General features: G+C 36.5%; 1 protein-coding gene across 3 annotated transcripts; it reads left to right on the forward strand.

Annotated features, from left to right (window-relative positions):
- The first annotated feature begins 907 nt into the window (after nucleotides 1–907).
- Nucleotides 908–16,080, forward strand: LOC117345003 (alkaline phosphatase-like). 3 transcript variants are annotated; one of them, XM_033907923.1, is made up of 10 exons: nucleotides 908–1,165; nucleotides 7,486–7,706; nucleotides 9,800–9,974; nucleotides 10,321–10,496; nucleotides 11,156–11,278; nucleotides 12,468–12,564; nucleotides 13,479–13,619; nucleotides 13,807–13,998; nucleotides 14,581–14,741; nucleotides 15,150–15,362. In XM_033907923.1, exons 1-10 carry the CDS (start codon nucleotides 1,111–1,113, stop codon nucleotides 15,249–15,251), a joined length of 1,443 nt encoding a protein of 480 aa, XP_033763814.1. In that variant the 5' UTR covers nucleotides 908–1,110; the 3' UTR covers nucleotides 15,252–15,362. The 3 variants fall into 3 exon arrangements, with proteins under 3 accessions (XP_033763814.1, XP_033763813.1, XP_033763812.1); XM_033907922.1 differs by having other exon boundaries at nucleotides 910–1,165; nucleotides 14,581–14,613; nucleotides 15,150–16,080; XM_033907921.1 differs by having other exon boundaries at nucleotides 912–1,165; nucleotides 14,581–14,706; nucleotides 15,150–16,080.
- Nucleotides 16,081–25,462: the final 9,382 nt, after the last annotated feature.

A 25,462-nucleotide genomic window follows, 5' to 3' on the forward strand; every position in this document is an offset into this window, starting at 1 on the left:
TACTTGTTTGTTGAGATTAAATCACGAAAGGGATGTTCTTTATATCAACATCTCAGTTTATTACTGGACATAACAATACGTTTCAAGGGAATAAATGTGTGATAATTGCTGTTTAATCTAACCTGGCCTATTAATGTCTGGAAACTGTACAATTGAGTTTGGCCGTAGTGACTATGTTATGATTTAATTCTAAAGTGAGTGAGTTGATTCAGCATATGAACCCAAATAGATTGCTTGAGTTTGCTAATTTTCCCTGCTAATCCAAGAGCCTGCTGGAATCTTGTTTTTGTTTTACGGCCGGTCCAGATGACGTTTTTGAATGGAACTCCTCGTCCTCGTCCTCCTTGTCCTCCTCGTCCTTCTTGTTCTCCTCCTCGTCGTCGTCCTCCTCCTCCTCCTCCTCCTCCTCCTCCTCCTCCTCCTCCTCCTCCTCCTCCTCCTCCTCCTCCTCCTCCTCCTCCTCCTCCTCTACACTGCCATCGTCATCGTCGTCGCGCCATTGTCATCAGTTTTTCATGTACAGTGCAAGAAAAATATGGACAACAAAGAAAAGAAAAAGATGATGTGACAGAATTTTCTTTTTTGATCCCATAGCAAAAGTATATAATTATAAATTACTTATGAAAATAAATGTGGAAGGCCAGTGTGGCGGTGTTTATAAACTGTGTACATGGATATCTGTCAAGATTGCGGATTAGTATATATAGTATATAACAATGACCGGCTGCTATCTATCAGAAGTGACCCAGATCGCGAAAGTAACGTAAACCATCATATTTCACCGATACCGTAGCTATATATACATGCATTTGTATATAATATATATACATGTGATGTTCAAGTTACTAATTACACGTGCATCAGTGGCCATAGCAACCTGCAGGATCCGTAACCGTTAATCCAATGCTGCTATTGTAATTATATAAGAAAGTCGTTGAACTGGTGTTCCGAGTCCAGGATAATATCAAGCAGTTGATACTGCCTCCCTCTCTTATTGTGGAATAACGTCCGATAAGACCAAACTTACGGAATAGTGACACTATACTATATCGGAATTTTGAGGATTGGTAAGAAGGACACTAAGTGCTGTGACGATCACGGGAATTGAGTATGGATAACTGGACACAACATCTGGTCATCTTTCTGGCACTCTGTGTCTTTGTGGGTAAGTTACCATACGTTTTCTTTTCAGAACAAAATACTTTTAAGTGTAGTTCTAATATAAAGAAAAAAAGTTGACCGAAGTCTGTACATAACGCCGTCCATATATAAAGTTCTTTTTTCATAATCTGTACAGACTTTCATTGGTTCGTTAGTGGTTGGTTCTATTTTAGTTACGACAGTATCTGTATCGTTAGTGGTTGGTTCTATTTTAGCTACGACAGTATCTGTATCGTTAGTGGTTGGTTCTATTTTAGTTTGTACGATATTTGAAGGGCCATGATTTCGTGATTTGATGTTTGCAGCGTTTTATTTTTTGGTTGATGACCGCCATTTAGAAAACTCCTTCCTGACCCCAATTAACCCCCTCATAACTCAAAATTGCCTCTGACCTTGACCTTGATTTTATGTTATATCAAAGGAACATGTGGGATTTAGCTTAAACTCCCCTGAAATCATCCTGCGATGGCTTTGACCAAAGTGCTCTTATTTTGCGATTTTTCGGGTCGGTTTGAAATGCACGATAGCCGCCATGGTTACCATCTTGAAAAAGGACAAGTGGTGGTCAGTTTTCTAATTGACTCAATTTTGACGAAACTTAATTATATTTTTGGATTCATTTTTCATAATTATAATGCATTGATATGTTGAAAATAAAATCAATACAAAAAATAGCAAAAGTCAAAAGTAGGTCACAGTAACCCAATTTTATAAATATCAATGATGTCACATTTATATCATATTGTGCCTTAATACATACAATAACTCTTATCTGGGCGAGAATGTTTACAGATTTTGAAATGAAATGACGAAACTAAACTTGTGGTTTACCTATATTACCCTTCAACATTGTGCAGTGAAATGTAAAAATGTAATTAGGTCATTTTGCTATGACACCAAAGGTCAGATATAAAATAAAATATGTCTTTCAAACATTAAAAGGGGTTTGTCAAGGTGATATCATTGGTCCCTCACTTTTAAACAAAGAATACATAAAATGAATTATGTCTTGTTCTGCCGATTCTGAAGTATGTTCTTGTTGGGGACATACTGGTAGTGTCGTTCATTCACTGTCACTCTCAGACTCAGACAAGTTCTGATATCATTGCATCATCCATATAGGTGTGCTAACCTGAAGAGGAAGTAGGATGTGCTATACCAGACTAATACATGTATTGTCATATCCTGACCACCTAACTTCAAGGTATTTATATCTATCGATGATATCAACCAGAGGGCCCAAACTGGCACCTCTCCGTTTACTGATATGATATGTATATTATTTCTGAATTACAATGTCATAGGCTTTAAAGGGACTAAATGGCTAGATTTTCACTTAAATAATATATAAAAAAGGGTATAAGATTTTAAATGATGTAAAAAGTTATGCACTTTATGTTAATTATAAATTTCAAAAGTGTCCATAACAATTTGTTTAAAAATAATGAAAAAAATAAAATAAATATGAACAACCTAGCATCTAATTCATATCATCATTTTTCGATGTGTGTAAATAAATACCTATGCGTACCTATGCGCAAATCAAATGCATGTAGAAATGATTGAAATCTAACCATTTAGTCCCTTTATATATATATATCAAATGCCCACCAACAAAAAGTCATGCGACGAAGCCGTGTCCAACAATAAATGGGAAAGTTACCTCCCTTGTTGAAAGTTTTGAAGAACTTACATGTTTATTAAATGGATACATTCATATCTAAGTTTTCTTTTCAAAAATGTATTTGATACTTTGATATTGCATAAATTATTTCAAAACATTCAAATTAAATGGGCATAATATGCAAAATAAGTTTTGTATTTTTATTGAATATTTAAAAATCATTGATTTTAAAATTACCCAGAGAACAGCACTGAGGTACCGATTGTATGTACAACTTGCTTACGTTTTACCTTTCGAAAAACCGAATGTTTTTGAAGTTCGACTTATTGAGACATATAGAAATAATTCCAAGTTTAACAAAATGTGTAGCCGTAATGCAATTTTTAAAGTAATAAGATTTAATTTTAAAAGAGCACCAAGTACACGGAAATGAATTAACGGTAAACCTTTGGATTCCTCAAGTCGATTTTATTGGTAGAACGGTTCTATCATCACGATCTATCTATACATGATATTAATACAAATTTGGGTCGTTTGTCCATATTATGGCTCAAAACATAAAGCAGAGATTGACGAAAGTTTCACGGCAAAACAATCGAATTTTGAAATCTTTTCACTTACTAAAAACACTGTTCGTATCAGGATACCAATGATTGCAGACGCTCGAAGTTTACTAAACACCGATCTTAATTTGAATTTCGAGGATTAAGATTTTAAAAGTATAAGCAGCAAATAACCTCCAAAACATCTTCTGAATAATTAACTAGCAGAAGTTACCTCCCTTGCATCAAAGTGTTAAATTATCTTTTTTTTTGGTTTCATGATAAAATGATGTATTTAAAAGGTTACTCCTATTTTATAAATGTCCAGACTGCTTCACTTTTATACCTAGATTAAGTTATATGATACAATGACCTTAAATAGGTCAAATAATTACCATAAACATCACCGGGAGAAGCGACACTGATGTAGAAAATAATACATATAATCTATTTTTGGAATTTATTGACGAGAAACCATACAAATGTGATATTTGTGTATTTCTGGAGTTCGACTTCATAGTCGAATACAATTAACATTGAATGTAAAGCTGTAGCTTCTGTTGGTGGACATAAAATGTGTAGCTCGATGTTACGACGTAAAATGTTCATATCTTTAGCTGGAACATTAAAACGTAAAATGTTCAGATCTTTAGCTGGACATAAAAATGTTCCTATCTTTAGCTGGACGTTAAAACTTAATATATTCATATATTTAGCTGGACATAACATGTTCACATCTTTAGTTGTACGTAAAATATTCACATCTTTAGCTGAACATCACACCACATATATCTTCACGTTACACAGTGTACAAACTTCAATGCGCACTCTATAATAATAGGCGTAATTAATCCTGTTGGGTGGTATAAAGGTTGTTACAGTACCCTGTGGTAACGACATACTGTTTGGTGGTATAAAGGTTGTTACAGTCCTCTGTGGTAACGACATACTGTTAGGTGGTATAAAGGTTGTTACTGTCCCCTGTGGTAACGACATACTGTTAGGTGGTATAAAGGTTGTTACTGTCCCCTGTGGTAACGACATACTGTTGGGTGGTATAACGGTTGTTACAGTCCCCTGTGGTAGCGACATACTGTTTGGTGGTATAAAGGTTGTTACAGTCCCCTGTGGTAGCGACATACTGTTTGGTGGTATAAAGGTTGTTACAGTCCCCTGTGGTAGCGACATACTGTTAGGTGGTATAAAGGTTGTTACAGTCCCCTGTGGTAGCGACATACTGTTAGGTGGTATAAAGGTTGTTACAGTCCCCTGTGGTAACGACATACTGTTAGGTGGTATAAAGGTTGTTACAGTCCCCTGTGGTAACGACATACTGTTAGGTGGTATAAAGGTTGTTACAGTCCCCTGTGGTAACGACATACTGTTAGGTGGTATGAAGGTTGTTACAGTACCCTGTGGTAACTACATACTGTTGGGTGGTATAAAGCTTGTTACAGTCCCCTGTGGTAACTACATACTGTTAGGTGGTATAAAGGTTGTTACAGTCCCCTGTGGTAACGACATACTGTTAGGTGATATAAAGGTTGTTACAGTCCCCTGTGGTAACGACAAACTGTTGGGTGGTATTAAGGTTGTTACAGTCCCCTGTGGTAGCGACATACTGTTAGGTGGTATAAAGGTTGTTACAGTACCCTGTGGTAACTAAATACTGTTAGGTGATATAAAGGTTGTTACAGTCCCCTGTGGTAACGACAAACTGTTGGGTGGTATTAAGGTTGTTACAGTCCCCTGTGGTAGCGACATATTGTTAGGTGGTATAAAGGTTGTTACAGTCCCCTGTGGTAACGACACACTGTTAGGTGGTATAAAGGTTGTTACAGTACCCTGTGGTAACGACATACTATTAGGTGGTATAAAGGTTGTTACAGTCCCCTGTGATAACTACATACTGTTAGGTGGTATTAAGGTTGTTACAGTCCCCTGTGGTAACGACATACTGTTAGGTGGTATAAAGGTTGTTACAGTCCCCTGTGGTAACGACATACTGTTAGGTGGTATGAAGGTTGTTACAGTACCCTGTAGTAGCGACATACTGTTAGGTGGTATAAAGGTTGTTACAGTCCCCTGTGGTAGCGACAAACTGTTAGGTGGTATAAAGGTTGTTACAGTACTCTGTGGTAACGACATACTGTTGGGTGGTATAAAGGTTGTTACAGTCCCCTGTGGTAACGACATACTGTAGGGTGGTATAAAGGTTGTTACAGTCCCCTGTGGTAACTACATACTGTTGGGTGGTATAAAGGTTGGTACAGTCCCCTGTGGTAGCGACATACTGTTAGGTGGTATAAAGGTTATTACAGTCCCCTGTGGTAGCGACATACTGTTAGGTGGTATAAAGGTTGTTACAGTACCCTGTGGTAACGACACACTGTTAGGTGATATAAAGGTTGTTACAGTTCCCTGTGGTAACGACAAACTGTTGGGTGGTATTAAGGTTGTTACAGTCCCCTGTGGTAACGACAAACTGTTGGGTGGTATTAAGGTTGTTACAGTCCCCTGTGGTAACGACATACTGTTAGGTGATATAAAGGTTGTAACAGTCCCCTGTGGTAACGACATACTGTTAGGTGGTATAAAGGTTGTTACAGTACCCTGTGGTAACTACATACTGTTAGGTGGTATAAAGGTTGTTACAGTCCCCTGTGGTAACTACATACTGTTAGGTGGTATAAAGGTTGGTACAGTCCCCTGTGGTAACGACATACTGTTGGGTGGTATGAAGGTTGTTACAGTCCCCTGTGGTAACTACAAACTGTTGGGTGGTATAAAGGTTGTTACAGTACCCTGTGGTAGCGACATACTGTTAGGTGGTATAAAGGTTGTTACAGTCCCCTGTGGTAACGACATACTGTTAGGTGGTATAAAGGTTATTACAGTCCCCTGTGGTAACGACATAATGTTGGATGGTATGAAGGTTGTTACAGTACCCTGTGGTAACGACATACTGTTAGGTGGTATAAAGGTTGTTACAGTCCCCTGTGGTAACGACATACTGTTAGGTGGTATCAAGGTTGTTACAGAACCCTGTGGTAGCTACATACTGTTGGGTGGTATAAAGATTGTTACAGTACCCTGTGGTAACGACATACTGTTAGGTGGTATAAAGGTTATTACAGACCCCTGTGGTAACTACATACTGTTAGGTGGTATAAAGGTTATTACAGTACCCTGTGGTAACGACATACTGTTAGGTGGTATCAAGGTTGTTACAGTCCCCTGTGGTACTGTTAGGTGGTATGAAGGTTGTTACAGTCCCCTGTGGTAACGACATACTGTTAGGTGGTATGAAGGTTGTTACAGTACCCTGTGGTAACGACATACTGTTAGGTGGTATTAAGGTTGTTACAGTCCCCTGTGGTAGCGACATACTGTTAGGTGATATAAAGGTTATTACAGTACCCTGTGTTAGCGACATACTGTTGGGTGGTATAAAGGTTGTTACAGTCCCCTGTGGTAGCGACATACTGTTAGGTGATATAAAGGTTATTACAGTACCCTGTGGTAGCGACACACTGTAGGACGGCTTGAAGGTTGTTACAGTCCCCTGTGGTAACGACATACTGACGGACGGCTTGAAGGTTGTTATAGACCCATGTAGTGTTAAGATATTGTCGAGTGGCATGAGCCCCCTGATTAGCAGAAAGTTGTGAAGTTAATCTCCTTTGAAAATGATAACATACACGGAAATAAAAGGTTATTTTTAGTTGTTTCCATTCGTTTAATGAAAAGGCTATATCGGCGTTAATACCGAGCCGTGGAAATAGAATTATTCATTGAACGGACACCGAAAAAAGGGTTTATGCAAAATACGAAGTTAGCAAGCAGTCTTTTTGCTGTCCCATGTGGGACACCCCGAACAAATTGTAGGAATCTATCGTGAATACGCTAGAATGCAAGATCCCCGTAATTTGGCACGCCCCCCCCCCCCCCCCCCCCCCCCTTCTAACTGAAAATCCTGTTTCCGACGTTGCAGTTCTCTTAGCACAGAAATCAAGAATATCATGGTTGCTTAATCTGACACACGCTGATAAAAAATAGTGTACCGCTCAAAATATTGTTAGATATATATACTGTATCAACAATTGTAAATATGTATACGGTATGGAAAGTCCATATACATGTAAATGTATTTTTCAGACTGCACCGACTGGAAAAAGCTTGCGCAACAGGAACTGAACAAAGCTTTGAACCGGAAGCCCAACACGAACAAGGCACGCAATGTTATTCTATTTGTAGGCGACGGGATGGGCGTGTCCACTGTGACGGCAGCCAGAATCCTTCGGGGTCAAACACGAGGGGCCCCTGGCGAGGAAACTGTCCTGGAGTTTGAAAATTTCCCTAATATAGGATTATCAAAGGTTGGTTACATGTAATATAAACTTTATTTCATTCCATATGCCTGATACAACGGACGAAGTAAAAATGAAATTGATTCGGAAACAAGTCACGACACTTATAAAAATCCATTTCTAAGTTTGGTTAATGAATCCCTTTGAAATCCGTAGAAAGTTACCAGTTTTATACTAATATACCAATCTCGTAAGCAAAGTATGAACCTCAACTTACAAAAGTACTACAAAAAGGAACGATCAGTTGTAAGTTCTAAGATGATAGTCCCTAACATCTACAGACTGTTAGTCCCTACACATGAAGATTAATGGACTACTCCTTCTACAGGTTGTTAGTCCCTACACATGAAGATTAATGGACTACTCCTTCTACAGGCTGTTAGTCCCTACACATGAAGATTAATGGACTACTCCTTCTACAGGCTGTTAGTCCCTACACATGAAGATTAATGGACTACTCCTTCTACAGGCTGTTAGTCCCTACACATGAAGATTATGGATACTTCACTCTCTACAGACGTTAGTCCTACACATGAAGTTTAATGGACAACTCCTTCTACAGATGTTAGCCTACACGTGAAGATTATACTACTCCTCTACAGGCTGTTAGTCCCTACACATGAAGATTAATGGACTACTCCTTCTACAGGCTGTTAGTCCCTACACATGAAGATTAATGGACTACTCCTTCTACAGACTGTTAGTCCCTACACATGAAGATTAATGGACTACTCCTCTACAGGCTGTTAGTCCCTACACATGAAGATTAATGGACGATGGCTAGACTGGAATGACCTATTTATCACATCGCAAACAACGCTCATGCATCGTATTCCCTGCTTTTTCTGCTTCATGGAAATCCATCATAATGATGTCGGCTTCCATTGATTGACTGTCCTCACACCAGCCTCTGAAAGAAACAAGTCATGCTAGCTCTTTTTTCTGCTTTATGCTCTATAACACACAAAACAGTACCTATTTCTGATGCTTATATGTGAACGGTTTTTTAGTCATTTCAATTCAAAATCCAACATCTACAACGGCAGTGATGGCTGACACTTCATGATGATAGTCACAGCTCTCTACATAGAGTTTTCTTTTCTCTGTACGTGACGCTAATATTTCCTGCCTGTATTTTACTCCACCAAATGCCAATTTCTGTCTCCATGATAGGAAATGTGAGTAAGGATATGCCATGTGAATTCCTTGTTATAATAGTTTCATTCAGATGTGCTGATTCATTACCTGTGACCATGCAGCACGACTCAGCACAAACATTGATATAAGATTTCCCACTACCTGACAAGCTTGGTTCCATACATAAAGATCATGGGTTGCAAATCTTATATATCACATGCATGATAATTCCAATGCGAAGTGACTGGACTTCTGTTTCTAGCTTTAGTGATCTTTTGCCCAGTGAGGCAAGATTGACAGCATGGCTGCAAGTGCATACAGTGCATATCTGAATCATACGACTGAATTGGACTAATTTAGGACGCTTTTTCAATTACAACTTGAGGAAACATGACCTTTGTTGACTACATCACAATCAAAACTTAATCGAATTTGTGAAAAGATCAAATATTCAGATTTCCAATGTTGACGGAAGGTTTGTAAGTTTCATCTCTAAGAAACATATGTATAAACTTTTCTTTTTGAGTACATTCAGTTTTGATGCTATAAAGGAAAAGTACACGAGGTTAATACTGCTGGAATCTATTTTCTGATAAACAGCGCTCTCAGTATTGATATAATGATATGACATATAATGATATCCCGTTGTAGAATTAACCAAATCTCTTGCTTAGAAAGAGCATTTTGACGTTCACGTAAACAATTCTCAAGTGATAAACCTCAAATCTCTCCCATTTTAAGACAGAAAGCTTTTCATTTATAGGGATAGTTGGATAGATTCTTTTGAAAATTCTGATGTAGGCCCACATACACCAGAACCGATTGCCCCTCTCCCCCCTCCCCCCACACGTTTTTACTATGACAGTAATTCTGATCCAAGCTTCCCAATATAAGATTTTAAAATGCCAATGAAACATCTGATACATTTAGTGGAGTTAAGGACGTATGTACCGTTTCCGTTCTAGACGTACTCAAATGACCGACAGACGACGGGATCTGCTTCCACTGCCACGGCCCTGCTGTGTGGAGAAAAGACTAACTACCGTCTGATTGGTCTAAATGATCGGGCCGTTGCCAAGAACTGTCCATCGCAGGTTGGCAACGAGATCCCGTGTGCTTTCGATTGGTTTCGTAAGGATGGTAAGTCGGTCCTACATATATACAATCCTAGTACACATATCACACTAAATTGTTAGAGGCGAGGTCACAAGGAGTACCATCCTGTTACATATGTAACATATTGTTAAAAGATGAAATCACAAAACAATATATTGACTTTGCCGGAATGTAATACTGGTTAACAATATTGAATTGCAGGGAATCGCAAGAAATTAGATATAGAAGTAGTAACATAATCATAACGAGGAACATTCTATACACAGATCAGTCACTACAGTACAGAAAGAGGGCTTCTACATTTTTGTTTGTCAATATGTCACTATCAAACTCACACTGGAGTTTCAGTTTGATCGCTTTGATTTACCAGGTCGCTCCGTCGGCGCTGTCACAACATCCAGGATCACACATGCTACGCCCGCCTGTGCATACGCAAAGTCAGCGGAACGTGACTGGGAGGGGGACACGAAAATGAAGGCCATGGGCGTGACCGGAGGGTGCATCGACATTGCTGCCCAGCTCGTTTACAACAACAGCTTTGCCAAGGTAAGGAGGATTATTTAATACTTTATCCGTAACCGTAACGGTTTCTCTCAGTTTTAATTAACTTGCTCTCTTTAAAATGTAAACTGTACAATGTATAAATAAAAAAAAAAAACAACAACAAAAAGACAAAAAAACTAAAGAAAGATTGAATAGTCTATTCCAAGTATATCGACTAGTGACTATACACAAGCTGAGCAGGGATATACTTTTTTAGTAGTAGCACCGCGTACATTGATGTAAATAACCAGTATTGCACGTAATATAATAGTAAAGTCAGGTTCTTTCATCTTAATATGATGAGCCTATTCTGTTTCTTCAACAAATAATAATACAGTTCCTAGTAGTTGTTCATTTATATTTAAGGATATTTCTACAATTTTCTTCATGAGAGAGACGAAGTCTCCTAATAGGCGACAAAGTACATTGTTTATGTCTTGCCTCTCGAATGTAGTTTCTTACTAACTGTCATTGTTCAAGTTTCCTCCTTCCCTGACATCAGACGTGGACATTCAAACAAACAAAAATTAACAGACAAATAAATGGTAAATGGTAATCGGTACCACTTTCTCCACCCCGAAAAGTGAATTTGAGTTTTCAGTTTGTAGTATAAAGATGTTTGTAGTTTTGAATACTATGGAGTGTGTATATATCCGTTAAAGGTGATGTTAGGAGGAGGACGACGATATTTCCTGCCGATGAATCACCTTGACCCTGAAAGAAGCAAAGATGTTAACGGGTATAATGCTAAGTTGCAACGTCTAGATGGCATCGACCTCACACAGGTATATTATAATAAGAGTAGCCTCCCTTTAAATTGCTCACTTATTAGAATGATATCACTCCGCCCATGCCATATTCTTAGGTAATATTCTTGTGCGGTCACAGGAATCCTCGAAAGCCAAGATAACTCCTTGTCATGTGGCAACTCGCTATGTACAATGTAGATGTTATTTGATTTTAAGAGTACACTGCGGATGTCTCACTATCAACATGGCCATCGGTTTTGACGCCTGTTGCAAACAGCTACTGAGAATTATATCTTAGGTCACCTGGGAGGAAATATCAAGTACCCTATTACAATCGCATTCTGTCCGTAGTTGTCAGTCGTACTCGTCGGTCGTGCGTTCGGAAACAATTGACATTGATTTCTATTTGAATCCATCCTAACTTGGTTAACATTATCAGAATGGGGTAACAGTTTGATTGTATGCACAATTTGGCACACCGACCCCCATTGGCTGATAGGCAAGATCAAAATGAGTCAAATTAATTGAGATTTCGAAAGATATCTTCTGAAGACGGAAATGAAGTAGAATGAAGTACTCTTTAATTTTGTCTGTCATTTGTTTGATTTTTATCGGGATTCATTCTAACATGGTTGGCATTATCATTATTTGATGACAGTTTGATAGTATGCACATGTTAGCAGTGACTGACCCCAAGGGCGGGGCCAAAAAAGGTCAAATTAACGGAAATATTTAAAACTAAGGTGACTGTTAAGGTCTATGGACCTCTTGTTATGTGTTTAGCTATAATAATGCCATTCTAATACTAATTAAGTACGTGTAGATAAAGTCCTGACGGATCGGGTTACATACAGAAATACTGCGTTATGTTAATTGATACATTGATGTTTTTGTTGCCGTGTATAATAGTGATGATTGACCTTTTACGACAATGAACCGATGAAATAATTTCTGTTTTAAGCTTTAATAATTTTAGAATTTGAGGCGAACCTGATTCAAAAAAGATAATTAGACCTAAACATTTGAAGATGAGTACACGATACGTAATCAAGTGACTAAACAAAACACATAGAAAGAAAGTAATTGGAGGACAGTTTTTGGAGCCAGAATAGTTGAATTACAGGCGTTAATGTTAAGATAATTAATTTACTTTTCATAGATTGACACCTAATTAAATTATGGCTGTCATCTAATTGATATGACAATGTATAAATGTTCACCCTAGGTTTGGAAAGAAAAACACAAAGATTTCAAAGCTGAGTATGTTTGGAACAAATCCCAGTTTGATGCTATCGACGCCTCGAAGACGGACTATATTCTAGGTAACTGTCTCCAGACATTAAAAAAACAACAACTTCTAGCAACATTCCAAAATGTAACATGAATTATGTGATGAAAAGACCCCGAGGACGTAAGATTTGCACAATGTTTGTCAGGTTAAGCGTAAAGCATTTTGTCTTTAGGTAATACAAATCGCATTTAGAAAAAAAAATGTCCCAAATTTTACCGTTCGTTATTTTGTTCGAGGCAAATCAACTTCATTTGTATGACCCAAGGAGTTCAGGGTTTGTGACATTCATGTAAAATGTTATCATTGGCAATTAATTCTACCATCGTTTAGAATCGTTAATTTGATATGCAGTGGCACAGTGAAAATATGTAGGTGCAAACAATAACCATTTAATCAATTAATATGTTCTTTAAAAGCACAGTAGAAGTCTTGCTTGACTCCAGTGGGAATTAAAAATAAAAAAAACCCCCAAAAACCCCAAAACAAAACACGAAAATACCCCGAAATTGTAGAATCTATTGATAGCGGAAACACTGTAAATGGCAAAATGGCAATATCTGGGTTGCAACTAAATATGACCTCACTTCAAGTTAATCTGCACCTAATCGACAGGTATTTCATCCAAACGGGCTATCTTGGTCATTAAATGATTGACTTATGTCATGAGAACATCTCTGAACAATGCTAACAGCACCAAAAAAATGCAAACATCTCCTTAGTTGCCGGTAGTGATATTAGTGCTACTTCGACACGTTGTGTTTCGCTAATATGTGCCAAATAATGTACAGGTACATATGCGTGATTACCGATCTGAGAATTCAGTCATAGAAACTAAACATCAAATTCAAATTTTTTTCTTTTGCTGTTCTATCACGAACGGGTTATTGCGAATTTTCTGTAAAACTGTTGAATCGTGGTTTTAATACATTTATATTTCTGTACTAGGTTTATTTGAGGCGGGCCACATGCAGCATGAGTTGGATCGAGACAACGGAACGAATGGTGAACCCTCGCTCGCAGAAATGACGCGGAAGGCAATTGAAGTCCTCAAGAAGGACGAAAACGGCTTCTTCCTATTGGTTGAAGGTACATAAATAAAGGGTAAACGGAAATATTTCTATTTTCAGTATCAGCTCAAATATAAAAAATATGTTTCTATGAAAGCTATTGATTAAGAACTTGACCAACCATTTTTCTACCACAACCATGCCAAAAACTATATAACCATGGTACGGAAATAATTTATACAGACAATGTTTTTACTGTTGTCAAGAGGGTAGGATCGATCACGCCCACCATGACAACAACGCCAAGAGGGCGTTGTACTCGGTACTGGCTCTCGAGGACGCCATAAAAGTTGCCACAGAGATGACCGACGAAAGTGACACTCTCATCATGGTGACGGCAGACCACTCGCATGTCTTCAACATCGCCGGGTACCCGGAACGAGGCAACGATATATTTGGTAAGTAACATCCAGAACGAGGCAACGATATATTTGGTAAGTAACATCCAGAACGAGGCAACGATATATTTGGTTAGTAGCATCCAGAACGAGGCAACGATATATTTGGTAGTAACATCCAGAACGAGGCAACGATATACTTGGTAAGTAACATCCAGAACGAGGCAACGATATATTTGGTAAGTAACATCCAGAACGAGGCAACGATATACTTGGTAAGTAACATCCAGAACGAGGCAACGAGATATTTGGTTAGTAACATCCAGATCGAAGCTGCCCACGAAATAATCAATGTTGTTTACACCAGCGCCGGGACGTCAACACGATGTTTGTAGACTGACAAAGATATGTGTAATGTTCAAGATATTCTACGATCAAGTATCAAAACACCAGTTTTTGTTTCAATTTCAAAGGGGCTGATGGAAGAACTAAAAAAAGTTAAATTTACTAATATTTTCAAACTCAGATGATCATCAGGGCCCGATAGGCCTCTTGATTTTACCTAATGTTCTCGTGAATTAGAAAATTTGATCGCAATTTCGCGTTAATCCTTTTAACGGTAACGTTTTTGTTTTCTTACAGGTGTTGTAAACAACGTAGGCGAGAAGTATTTAGGTGAAGATGGTATACCTTTTACCACTCTGCTGTATGGTAATGGTGAGACCTACGACTGGGGCAAAAGGATCAATGTTTCAGCCGTCGACACCAGTATGCTCTGTTTAACAAAATATATTTACTGTATAGTAGGTGACTCGAGAAGACAGTCCTTCCTCCAATTAATATGTTTGTACAAAATGTACATATTTAATCATCTCAACATAAAAAGATACGATGACTTCTGATAGCATTTTTGATAAACGAAAACGAATAATTAATTGCCAAAGTATGCAAAAACCTAATTCAAACAGATGTATTTGATTTAAACATATTTTATTGTATCTTAATATATACATGGGAATTGGGCACAAGTTATCAAACTTATCAACAGATTTATCATCTCGGTCATGTTGCTCAATAGCAAATGAGGTACACATCACATCAATGAATTAAGTTAAGGCGCGGTTGACTAGATATAACCAAACAGATGTTAATCCTTGAAAACGTGAAAAAAACATTTGTATTGTTCTTTACCTACCTTTTTATTGTTACAGCCGACAAAGACTACCTCCAGGTGGCAGCAGCTCCACGAAGTTCGGAGACACATGGCGGGGAGGACGTGGCGATCTACGCACGTGGCCCAATGTCACATTTGATACACGGAGTACACGAGCAACACTACATAGCGCACGTGATGACTTACGCAGCTTGTGTCGCAAATAACAAATATAGATGTGACAATATACCACGTGCCGATCACAATGGAGCTTTTTGTAGCACGTACTCTGTGATACATATATTGGCCGGGTACCTACTGATAAAACTGAAGTTGATATGCATGTAGGAGTCATTTTACATGTAGTGATATGTTTCCCTGTAGAATACAGATCATATTTGTATTTCTGTAGGATGAAACAATACAGTACCTTTAATTGTCAAATGCTCGTTTCGTTTCATTTTGTTTGCTCTTCGGGATAAAATCCCACTATCAGTGGTGTCGGTGTCGTCGTACCGTTGTCAACCGTATCAGAAAAGGCTTTCATTTCCTATATGTATGTTCCTTGTAATGTGAACTTTCCATTTGTACTATATTTGTGACCTGCTGACCTTGGCGTGACTTTGGTCTACTATTAAAAATCTATTCCGATTTCAACCCACTCGGTGAGATACTTGTATGTTTTCTACTGACAACTCCTGTTAAATTATCTACGATTATAACGTTACTTCAAAGGATGGTAAAACAACATTTGGCGCGAAATCATAATGACGTCATGCTTCGGAACAAGGTAGGGCATCATTGCACTGAAGATTAACAGCTGCCATAGAGATTAATGTTCATCTGTACGAAAAAGCAAATTTTGTTTGATTGGAATTTAGTTAGTGGAGAATGAAATCAAGCTGTACCATTGAATTTAGGTATATGTATGTTTGTGCTCAATCATTACTGTAGAGAAATTACATTTCGAATAAAATATCAGCATCTGATGAAAGGTTTTGTTTCTATCGCAATTAACCTTATTCAAAGGTCTGGATACCACAGCAAAGGTCGATATACAGTGATGTGATTAATTCAAGAAAAAGACTTTTTTTGTGCGCAAATATTTATGAGTAAATAACCCAATTGAAAATTTATATTTATATGAGGATCGCAGTAAATTCATTACAGTACTCTGCCCAGCGCCTGTTTGTGAGTTTTCAGGATGTCTTTATCTTCTATAACTAATGCCCCAAACAAGAGATAACATAGATCCGTAATATTAGATGTATTCATTTTGTTATTATCATAGCTTTGTGGTAATATAAAAACATATTAGTTGGCTAAGGGCAAGCAAATCGAATGAAAAAAAAAAAAAAATTAAAAAAACTTTTGTAGTAATTGGAATAGGATAAAGACAATTTTCAAAGGGAAGACTTGGTTTCATTGATAACATGAATAGATATGCTTTTATATTATTGCGTTGAGAGTTTGCGATGTTAGATGATCTTTTAGGATACTTACTAATGGAAGTACAGTGACAATAGATGATTCGCCAGGTTTTTTTTTTATCAAAGATCATTTTATTTTTCCTGTCTAACGTAAATTAATCCCGTCCCATTTTCTCGCGAATATTTTTTCAGAGATAATTTATATGCCTCAACTTCACTGTACGGTAATCTACTCATGTCCTCGTGAATTATGTTTTCAGAGAAAATATGTTGCTTCCCTCTAACGTGCGGTAATCAAGTCTCATTTTCACATGAATATTTTTTTCAGAGAAAATATACTACATAGTATATAATTATCCAGTCTCCGTACGATAGTCTAGTCATATCCACGTAAAACCCTAAGGTGCCTATCACTTTCTTTATAAGTGTTTTCAGTAGGTTTATGTCCCCTATTTAGGGTGATTCCCAAATTTCCTGACCATCGACGGTTTTTGATTATGCTAACAGCTATTTATAAAAGCTGAATTTTTCAGATGGACCAGGTTTTCCCCAGGTGTAATCCCCACCAGTTAGTAATTTCAAAGCGATTTTTATTATTTGCTGGCTGTGGTTGTGATTAAAATGGTAATTAATGTAACTGCTTTAGACGTGTTTATTAATGATGTTGAAGAACAAATTAATAACAAGGATAGAAGTAATTGTGATTTCGTTAAAACAATTAGTACTTAAAACATTGCCATAATGAGTAGAGTTGTTACGGTAGCTCGTTAATTAGATGACTGAGAACGTTTTACAGTTAGTAGCGTTTTAAGAGATATTTTCAGCAGACACACATATGCTCTCTATACAGCTATCTTGTGTATTTCACAATCTTTATTTTCACTAATAAATCGCAAAAATATAGACACAGTGAATATAAAACTTCCATATAAAGTAACGGTCCTTGTAAAATCTCCATCTTAATCCGAATTAAAATGTTTATTAAACTGCTAATATTTGAACCATGGACAAATTACATCTTTACATTATAGTGTAATTACGTAGCGATGTTAGTATCGATGTGGTATATGTATGTGACACCAATAAAGTGTTACCTCCCTCTAATTAAACGACAGACCTAATTTTTTCACTCATGTTCATTTTATGACTAGCGGTTCGTAACTTCCTGATCGTATCTCCTTAAGTAGAATAATTTGAAGACTACATGGTGAAGTTTAAACTATCATTTTTTTTCAAATGTCGAAACATTTTATTTCTTCAAATATATTGATAAAGCCCCCCTAACGTGTATTGTTACAGAACAATGAGAATGGGACCAGGGAAACGTTGGCTGAAATGATTAATTACCTTGCCCAGCGACAAACACGTTCTCCCCCACGTAAGATCTGTTCATATAACTCTTACTCCTGTAGAATTGTATCTTCAGCTGTTTCTGGGAGACATCAAATTTTATTATTATTATTAAAAAAAAAACTTTGCTTTGTATACATTAACTGAATACCAGCATATTTGGGTAGTTAGATAAATTTACACTCATTTTATGTCAATTGCAACATGTCTGACCCTCTGAAGTGACATGATTTGTACAGTAACTCGTCAGGGATTTAGACCATAAATATAAGCATAAAACAATCAGTTGTATATTTTACTGGCAATTACTGTACAATTGTGGGAGCGCACAAGGCACTAAAACATCGTGCGGATATCTGTTTCGTAAGATCGAATGAGTCTTTTCAAGGAAGTATATATATTTCAAAGCGAAATTGAAGCTTTATCTATGCATAGACATATACAGATATAATTATATTGTTTATGTACATGTACATCTGTATGAATCTACGTTTGCATAGCGTTCATATTCAACGTCGGAAGGTATATTTATACTGTACATAGAGTAGTTGTAGGTCATTTCCTTACATTTTGGAAAACAAGGAAATACGATGGATTTGTTAGACTAATACAAATAATTACAGTCAGATTTTTATTTACCACAAGTAACACTAGGAAATATACAGGTCTATTAATTGGAAATAGAACATAGTCCAATATCGCTCACCGTGCACGTACGTTTACAAAGACTATGAATATATCTTCTTTTTATCAAATTCGTTCCGAACTTACATTTCGTTTCGATCGCCCACCGAACGCACGTTTGTACTATCGTGTGTGCACATCGTACAGACATCGTATAACGTAGTACGAACACTAAACTACGTATGAAGATTAATATGTTCCCAACTAGTTATACGTGTATCGATTCTTTAATGATAAATTAAAAAGTTTTTATACTAACCAGTTATACATGTATTGATGCTTTTAATAATAGATATTTATTCGTCTCTATATCAACCATTTATGCACGTATTTAACCTTAGATAATATTCTAATTTATCCTTATATCAACCAGTAATATGGAGGTTCCCCATCAAGTAACGGTTGTTTATCATGCTACATTATGTATATAACTGTAGTTAATTTTCAAATATAGGAAAAAAAACTAAAGAGAGTAAAAGATAATAAACAATCGTCACCAGGTGCGTAAAATCCCAACATTTCTTTACTTAAAATTGTAATTTTGTCGAGTACAAATTTTCTCAACGTAGCAACTACATATATGTAAATTGTGTGAATCGTATCATTACGCGACAAGATATAGGTTGTAATGAAGGAAAGTTTATTATCTATTTCAGATGCACAACTAATATCATTTGTACTATATTGTATATATCTCTAAATTATACATTTTTGTCTAAATGAAATATCATTTTGACATTCGGTCTTTTTATTAACCTCGTTGGCTGGTAAAAACACAATATATGAAGTTTTGAATGTCGTATGTCGTATGTCGTATGTTGAGCTAACTTCACACAGCCACTCTTATAACTATAATTATGGTTGTAACGGTAACGACAACGTTGATAATGTCTGACCACGGTCCATCTGTACTCGCGTGTGCCATTTGAAAAAAATAAATGTTTGCGACGTATGCCTTGTGATTTGACCGACATTGTGTCAACAGCCTCGCAAATTACACTTGTTGCGTGATTTGCTTTCCCTTTAAGGATCGATTACATAATGGGAGATTTCAACGTTCACCTCAGTGGTTCTCGTCTACCGAACTACCAAAAATACCGAGGAGTCCGTTCACGACGTGGTTTAGATCGGCATCAACTGTTCGTGTTAACGACCTCTTCCATCTGTTACGGCGCGTTACATACTTACGTTCAGTCCGACGACGATGTTTCTTCTTCAATACATCATCATATCAAAGATTTGGCAAAGTTTGACCTCATATCGAACTGCTATGTTGGTGGCCAAGCTAACTTAGATGTATCCAAACATAGACCTATCTTCCTATATCATTTGGAACTGAGTGTTCTGTGGAGTGTTCTCAAATTGAACATAATGTCTTTAAATTGTCTTCGGGTGACACTACATCAGGAACTGCAGCTGATCAGGTTAACCTTCAACGCCTCGTTACAATGGTCAGTGTCCACACTCTACAGTTAAATGATTCATCGGATTTTGACAGATATACGGACGTCAATGATGTCTCCTTATCCTAACTCCAAATGCGGAAGTTCAGGAAGTTCGTTAAACCTTACGGAAAGGGAGAACTGCAAGAGTTACAGCGTAAGATGTGGCGACTGAGGTGTATCTGGGATAACGAAGGTCGTCCTCGGTGTCCCGATTATCTCTCATTCCGTTTATACAAGGATGCGAAGCGTAAATCTCGCCATTTATCGCAACAACATCTGATTACTCTGAACTATTATATAGAGGTCACAGCTGACGTTAATCAGAGATCAATTTGGTCTCTTGTAAAATCTTGCTCTAGAGGAAGATCTAAAGGCTCAATTGGAGCTGAAATTACATTCGGCTACCGAACCGTCAGGGATCCTGCCGCGTTGGCATTGCACTGGGGAGAATACTTCGCCGGCATATACTCTCACACTTCAGAATGCTGTTTTGAGGATGACTTAAAATATCATGTTTAGACTGAGCTGAGTAAATTCCAACGTCGTGATATGCCGTTACCACGGACTTCTGAGATAAGTTTTACGAATGACGAAGTTTAAGTTTCTGGCACTTTCTTCCACGTGGAAAATCTCCAGGTATATAAGCTATTGTGTACGAAAACCTTCTATACGCATATGATTCTTTGTATGCTTCTCTATGCACTTTATATAACGCATTTGCTAAGTTTGAATATGTTCCTAACTTCTTAAAGCAAGGGTTGATCTGAACTTTATATAAGGGTCATAGCAAACCGAAACAGGATCCGAATATTTATAGAGCGATTTCGCTTTAACCTGTCATTCTGAAGGTTTACAACAAAACTTCTTTTGGCAAAATTAGAATTGCCAATTTTTTTGGGTGTAAATCCTTTATAGCATGGACTTTAAAAAGACTTAAGCAGTACAATAATATCATGTATTGTGCATGAAATCATTGAGTATGGAGCTGAGCATGCGGGCAAGCGGTTCACATGTTTTTGGACGCGTTGGAAGCTTTTGATTGTATTTGGTACCTCGTTATTATTATATTATGTACATGTACTTGGGTTTTGATAGAAATACTGTAAGCGTAATTATGTCTTTATACAAGGATATGTTTAGTGTCGTTTTGTATCAAAATTTTGTTTCAAACATGTTCAAGATAAGTCGAGGACCCCCTGTTATATTGTGTTTATATTAATGATCTACTAAATGACATCTGCAGCTCCCCATATTTATTAGTTATCTCTGATATCAATGTCACATGTACCACGTAAGCAGATGACATTTCTTTTCATTATCAAAGCGAAATTTGGATATGGTTATGGATCTATGTTATAACCATAGCTGTAAAAGGCGGTTTAGATATAATGCCTCAAAATCAGTAATTGTTGCTTTTAACAAGAAAATCAATGCTAGCTCACAGTCTACCCGGAAGTGGTATTAAGGGGACACTGGATTCAAAGAATGTAAAGATTTTAAGCATGTTAGAATAACACTTAATAAAGTAAACCAAGGTCGACCCAACATTGATAAAATTATTCATAAGTTGTGAGGTCAATGTTTTGCTTTATGAAATTGTATTTGTTTATATCAATCCTTTGACAGTGGTTAAACTCTATGTATCTATAGTACTCCAAAGAAGTATGTTTGGTTATGAACTATGGTATTCACTAACCAATTCGGACTGGCGTCGCCTCGAATCAGTTCATCATTTATATGTCTAATTGATTCAAGGGTTCCCTTGAGAACAGGTCAGATTTCGCACTTGGTATGTTGAGGTTATCATCGCTCCACCTATTAGAAAACAATGCAAGCTTCGATTTTTGGGCGCATTGTGTAGAGCTAAGAGGGGCGGTACGTCTAAACAATTATTTTATTGCGCTGGTATCAAAAGCCCTTTGATGTGTACAAATGTAACAAGGGATTAATAACTGATGTTTGGGATATTCTTCAAATTTGTACAGTTTTCAAGATATTTTGTATGATTTCCCTAAATTTGATAAATTTCCCTCCAAAATTCAAACGGAAAATTATGGTACAATATGTTATTTTTTTTCACTTTTTTGTTTCTGTTGGTACAATATCCATATCGAATGACCCGCATCTAGCTAGCTCCCATTGTAGAAGAGAAAGGGAAGCTCGAGTTCAAGGTTTAGGCCCACATTAGAGTCCGCGACCATTTCATGGCTATCGAGGTCCACTGTATGTCGGGAATCACGAGGAAGATGGGATGTCAGTTTGGAATCGCCAATATATCGCTTCCTTGCGTAGTTTATTTTACCATCATCAGAAATTAAACGACCTTTCCACGAGCACAGCCCTTTAACCAAGTTATACCAGTGTTGATCCCCGATAAAATCAACAAAACGTGTTCAGGTTGATCTTTTGAATGACGTACACATAACGAATAAGTGAGAGTAGTAAAAGTAGTCGGTGGTCAAAGACTAGAGGTTACCCAATCATATTTGTTGGGGGTCACAAATTAGCAGTCAGGCGCATTGAAAGTGGTGAAGTAGCACTGAGCGTAAACAAAAACAATATTGCGAATTTCATCTCTTTCAATATCAGTTGTGAAAGAAATGTAATTTTTTTTTTTTTTTTTTTTTTTTTTTTTTTTTTTGTAATTATCTTTTTATTCAGGATTTTCATCAATATACATAAAATACAATTATTCCTTTACACACTCACACACAAACATACACAAAAACCTAATCTATATATATCATTTGCTTGCTCTCACGTACATCGACAAAATATTGCATATAAAATTCCCACGCATATTGCATACTGCATACATTTACACACATCCAATCTTATATCCAGAGATATATTAACATAGTACGGTATACGGTATATAGATATATACTGTATACATAATACATACACAAGCAAAGCGAGAAAAGCAAAACATCATATTGACACTAATAAATTACATGTAAACAAAGATCATGTTCATACAGACAGCACATGCACACAGAACAACACACACACACAAACTTTCAAAACATACTCATACATACATAATCAATTTGTACATGAAAACAAAGACGGTATATAAATATATACTGTATACATACAACAAAGAGAGAAAAGCAAACATCATATTCACACTTATAAATTACTTGTAAACATCATGTTCATACAAACAGCACATGCGCACACACCATCACACGTACACACACTCACACACATACACACACAACAAACTTTCAAACTCGCATACACACATAATTAATTTATACATGAAAACAAAGAAGAAAAAAGGCAGAGAAAAGAAGGGAAAGAGAGAGGAGAGGGGGAGGGAGATTCAAAAATAAAGATGTATATATTAAAATGAAATAATTTAATTCAAAAACTTCTTTACCAAAATTAAATAGATTCGACACTGCCAGAAGGAAAATATTCAGTTTAGTTCCAATAATGGCATCCATTTCTTCCAATTATTTTCAAAAATCAATTTTTTGTGTACATTATTTCCATTGTTGATATATTTTTGAACAGTAAAATGATCCTTGATATCATTAACAAGGGCTGTTATATTTAAAGCTTTGTTGAAACATCTTGTTTTATAGATATAATATTTAATTATAATAATGATTTCATTATCAACAGGGTTGGCATATGAAGATAATAAACCAAATAAGAAAGATTCTTTGTTCATAGAAAAAGCAATAAACAATATATCAACTAAGTTTTCAAATTCCTGCAATAATTCTTGTACACATACACATTCCCAGAGCAAATGCGTTACTTTCTCTGGTTCACTATAACAGAAAGTGCATAAAGGACTAGCAATTATATGTGTTTTAAAAAGAAAAGTATTTGTGACTAGGATATAGTGAATAATTCTCAGTTGAAACCATTGTAACTTTGGACTGCGGAAGACATTAAAGGGAATTTTAAAGATTTTTTTCCATTTGTCTTCATTAAAGTAGAAGTGTTGTTCCTGCCATTTCCTAACACCGGTTGGTACAGAAGCTGGTGTGATGAGACAATTATAAAAGTCTTTTGAGCCTTTATGGTTCTTATAGAAAATTTCTAAATGCAAAGGTATAAATGGCTGAACTGGATTTTCAAATGGAGGCTCTAAAACATAATTATCCATAAAAGATCTAACTGCAGATATCAGTCCGTGGTATTGGAGAAAGTTAGTGTTGGCTCTGAATTTTTCTAGAAACTCATTAATTGTATAGAAACTTAGATTACCATGATTTTTAACCAAGTCAGAAATTGTATAAATTCCAACATTAAACCAGTTTTTGTAAAAGATGGTGCTATTTCCAACTTTTATATCTGTATTATACCATAATGGAGTTTTCAAAAAAGAGTCATGATCCAATGCCCTTTTCCTAAATAGTCTAGAATTTCTCAATTTTTTCCATATTCTGAAAACATCTTTCCAAAATTTATTAGAACACTTAGATTCACATACAGATATGTAAGCATTCCCACAGCACTGTAACTTTTTAAAATCTATCATAGTCTTTAGGAGGATAACCCATTTGCCTGAAGACTTAAACATCCTACGTACCCAACCTAACTTAAGTGAATCTATGAAAGCCTGGACATCTATCATTTTCAAGCCTCCATTTAAGTAGTTTTGGATAACAATATCTTTCTTTATTTTATGAGGCCTATCATTCCAAAGGTAGTCAAATATTATGGAATTTAATTGCACTATGAATCTCTCAGGTGGGTTAGGCAGAGTAATAAAAAGATAATTTAGCTGAGAGATTAATAGGGATTTTATAATATTAATTTTACCAATAGGAGTCAAATTCCGCTTTTTCCAAGAGGATATTAGAGATTTAAGTTTTACTATTTTTTTGTCAAAGTTCATCCTTGGCATTTCAGCTAGGTCAACAGAAAAGTCTATTCCTAGAAATGTGAACCTGCTTTTACCCCACTGTAAGTCTAATTGTGGCAAAAAAGTTTCCTGACTATATTTTTTGCTTCCAAACCAAATAACATGTGTTTTATCTGTGTTAATATTGAGCCCCGATATCTTAGAAAAATTGTCTAGCTCATTAATAGATTCCTTTAAAGATTTTTCTGAACCATCAAGCAACAATCCGGTATCATCAGCATATTGTAAATTAAGAATATCTGTATTATCTACCTGTATACCTCTAATATCTTTGTTATTTCTTAATCTAGCAGCAAGAACTTCAGCACAGAGAATAAATATATATGCAGCGATCGGGTCGCCTTGTCTGCATCCACGTTTGATGTTGACAGCAGAAGAAATATTGCCACCTTGATTTACATAAGAAAAAACTTCACAATGCAAAGTTTTGACCCACTTTTTGATGTCAGTTCCAAAATTAAAAAAATTTAAGACCTTCTCAATAAAATTCCATGAAACAGAATCAAATGCTTTTTCAAAATCTATTGATAGTAGCATTCCAGGAATATTTTCTTCTTCAGCATACTGCATCACA

Source organism: Pecten maximus, chromosome 16 (genome assembly GCF_902652985.1).
Source record: "Pecten maximus chromosome 16, xPecMax1.1, whole genome shotgun sequence".
NCBI classification, from domain to species: Eukaryota; Metazoa; Mollusca; class Bivalvia; order Pectinida; family Pectinidae; genus Pecten; species Pecten maximus.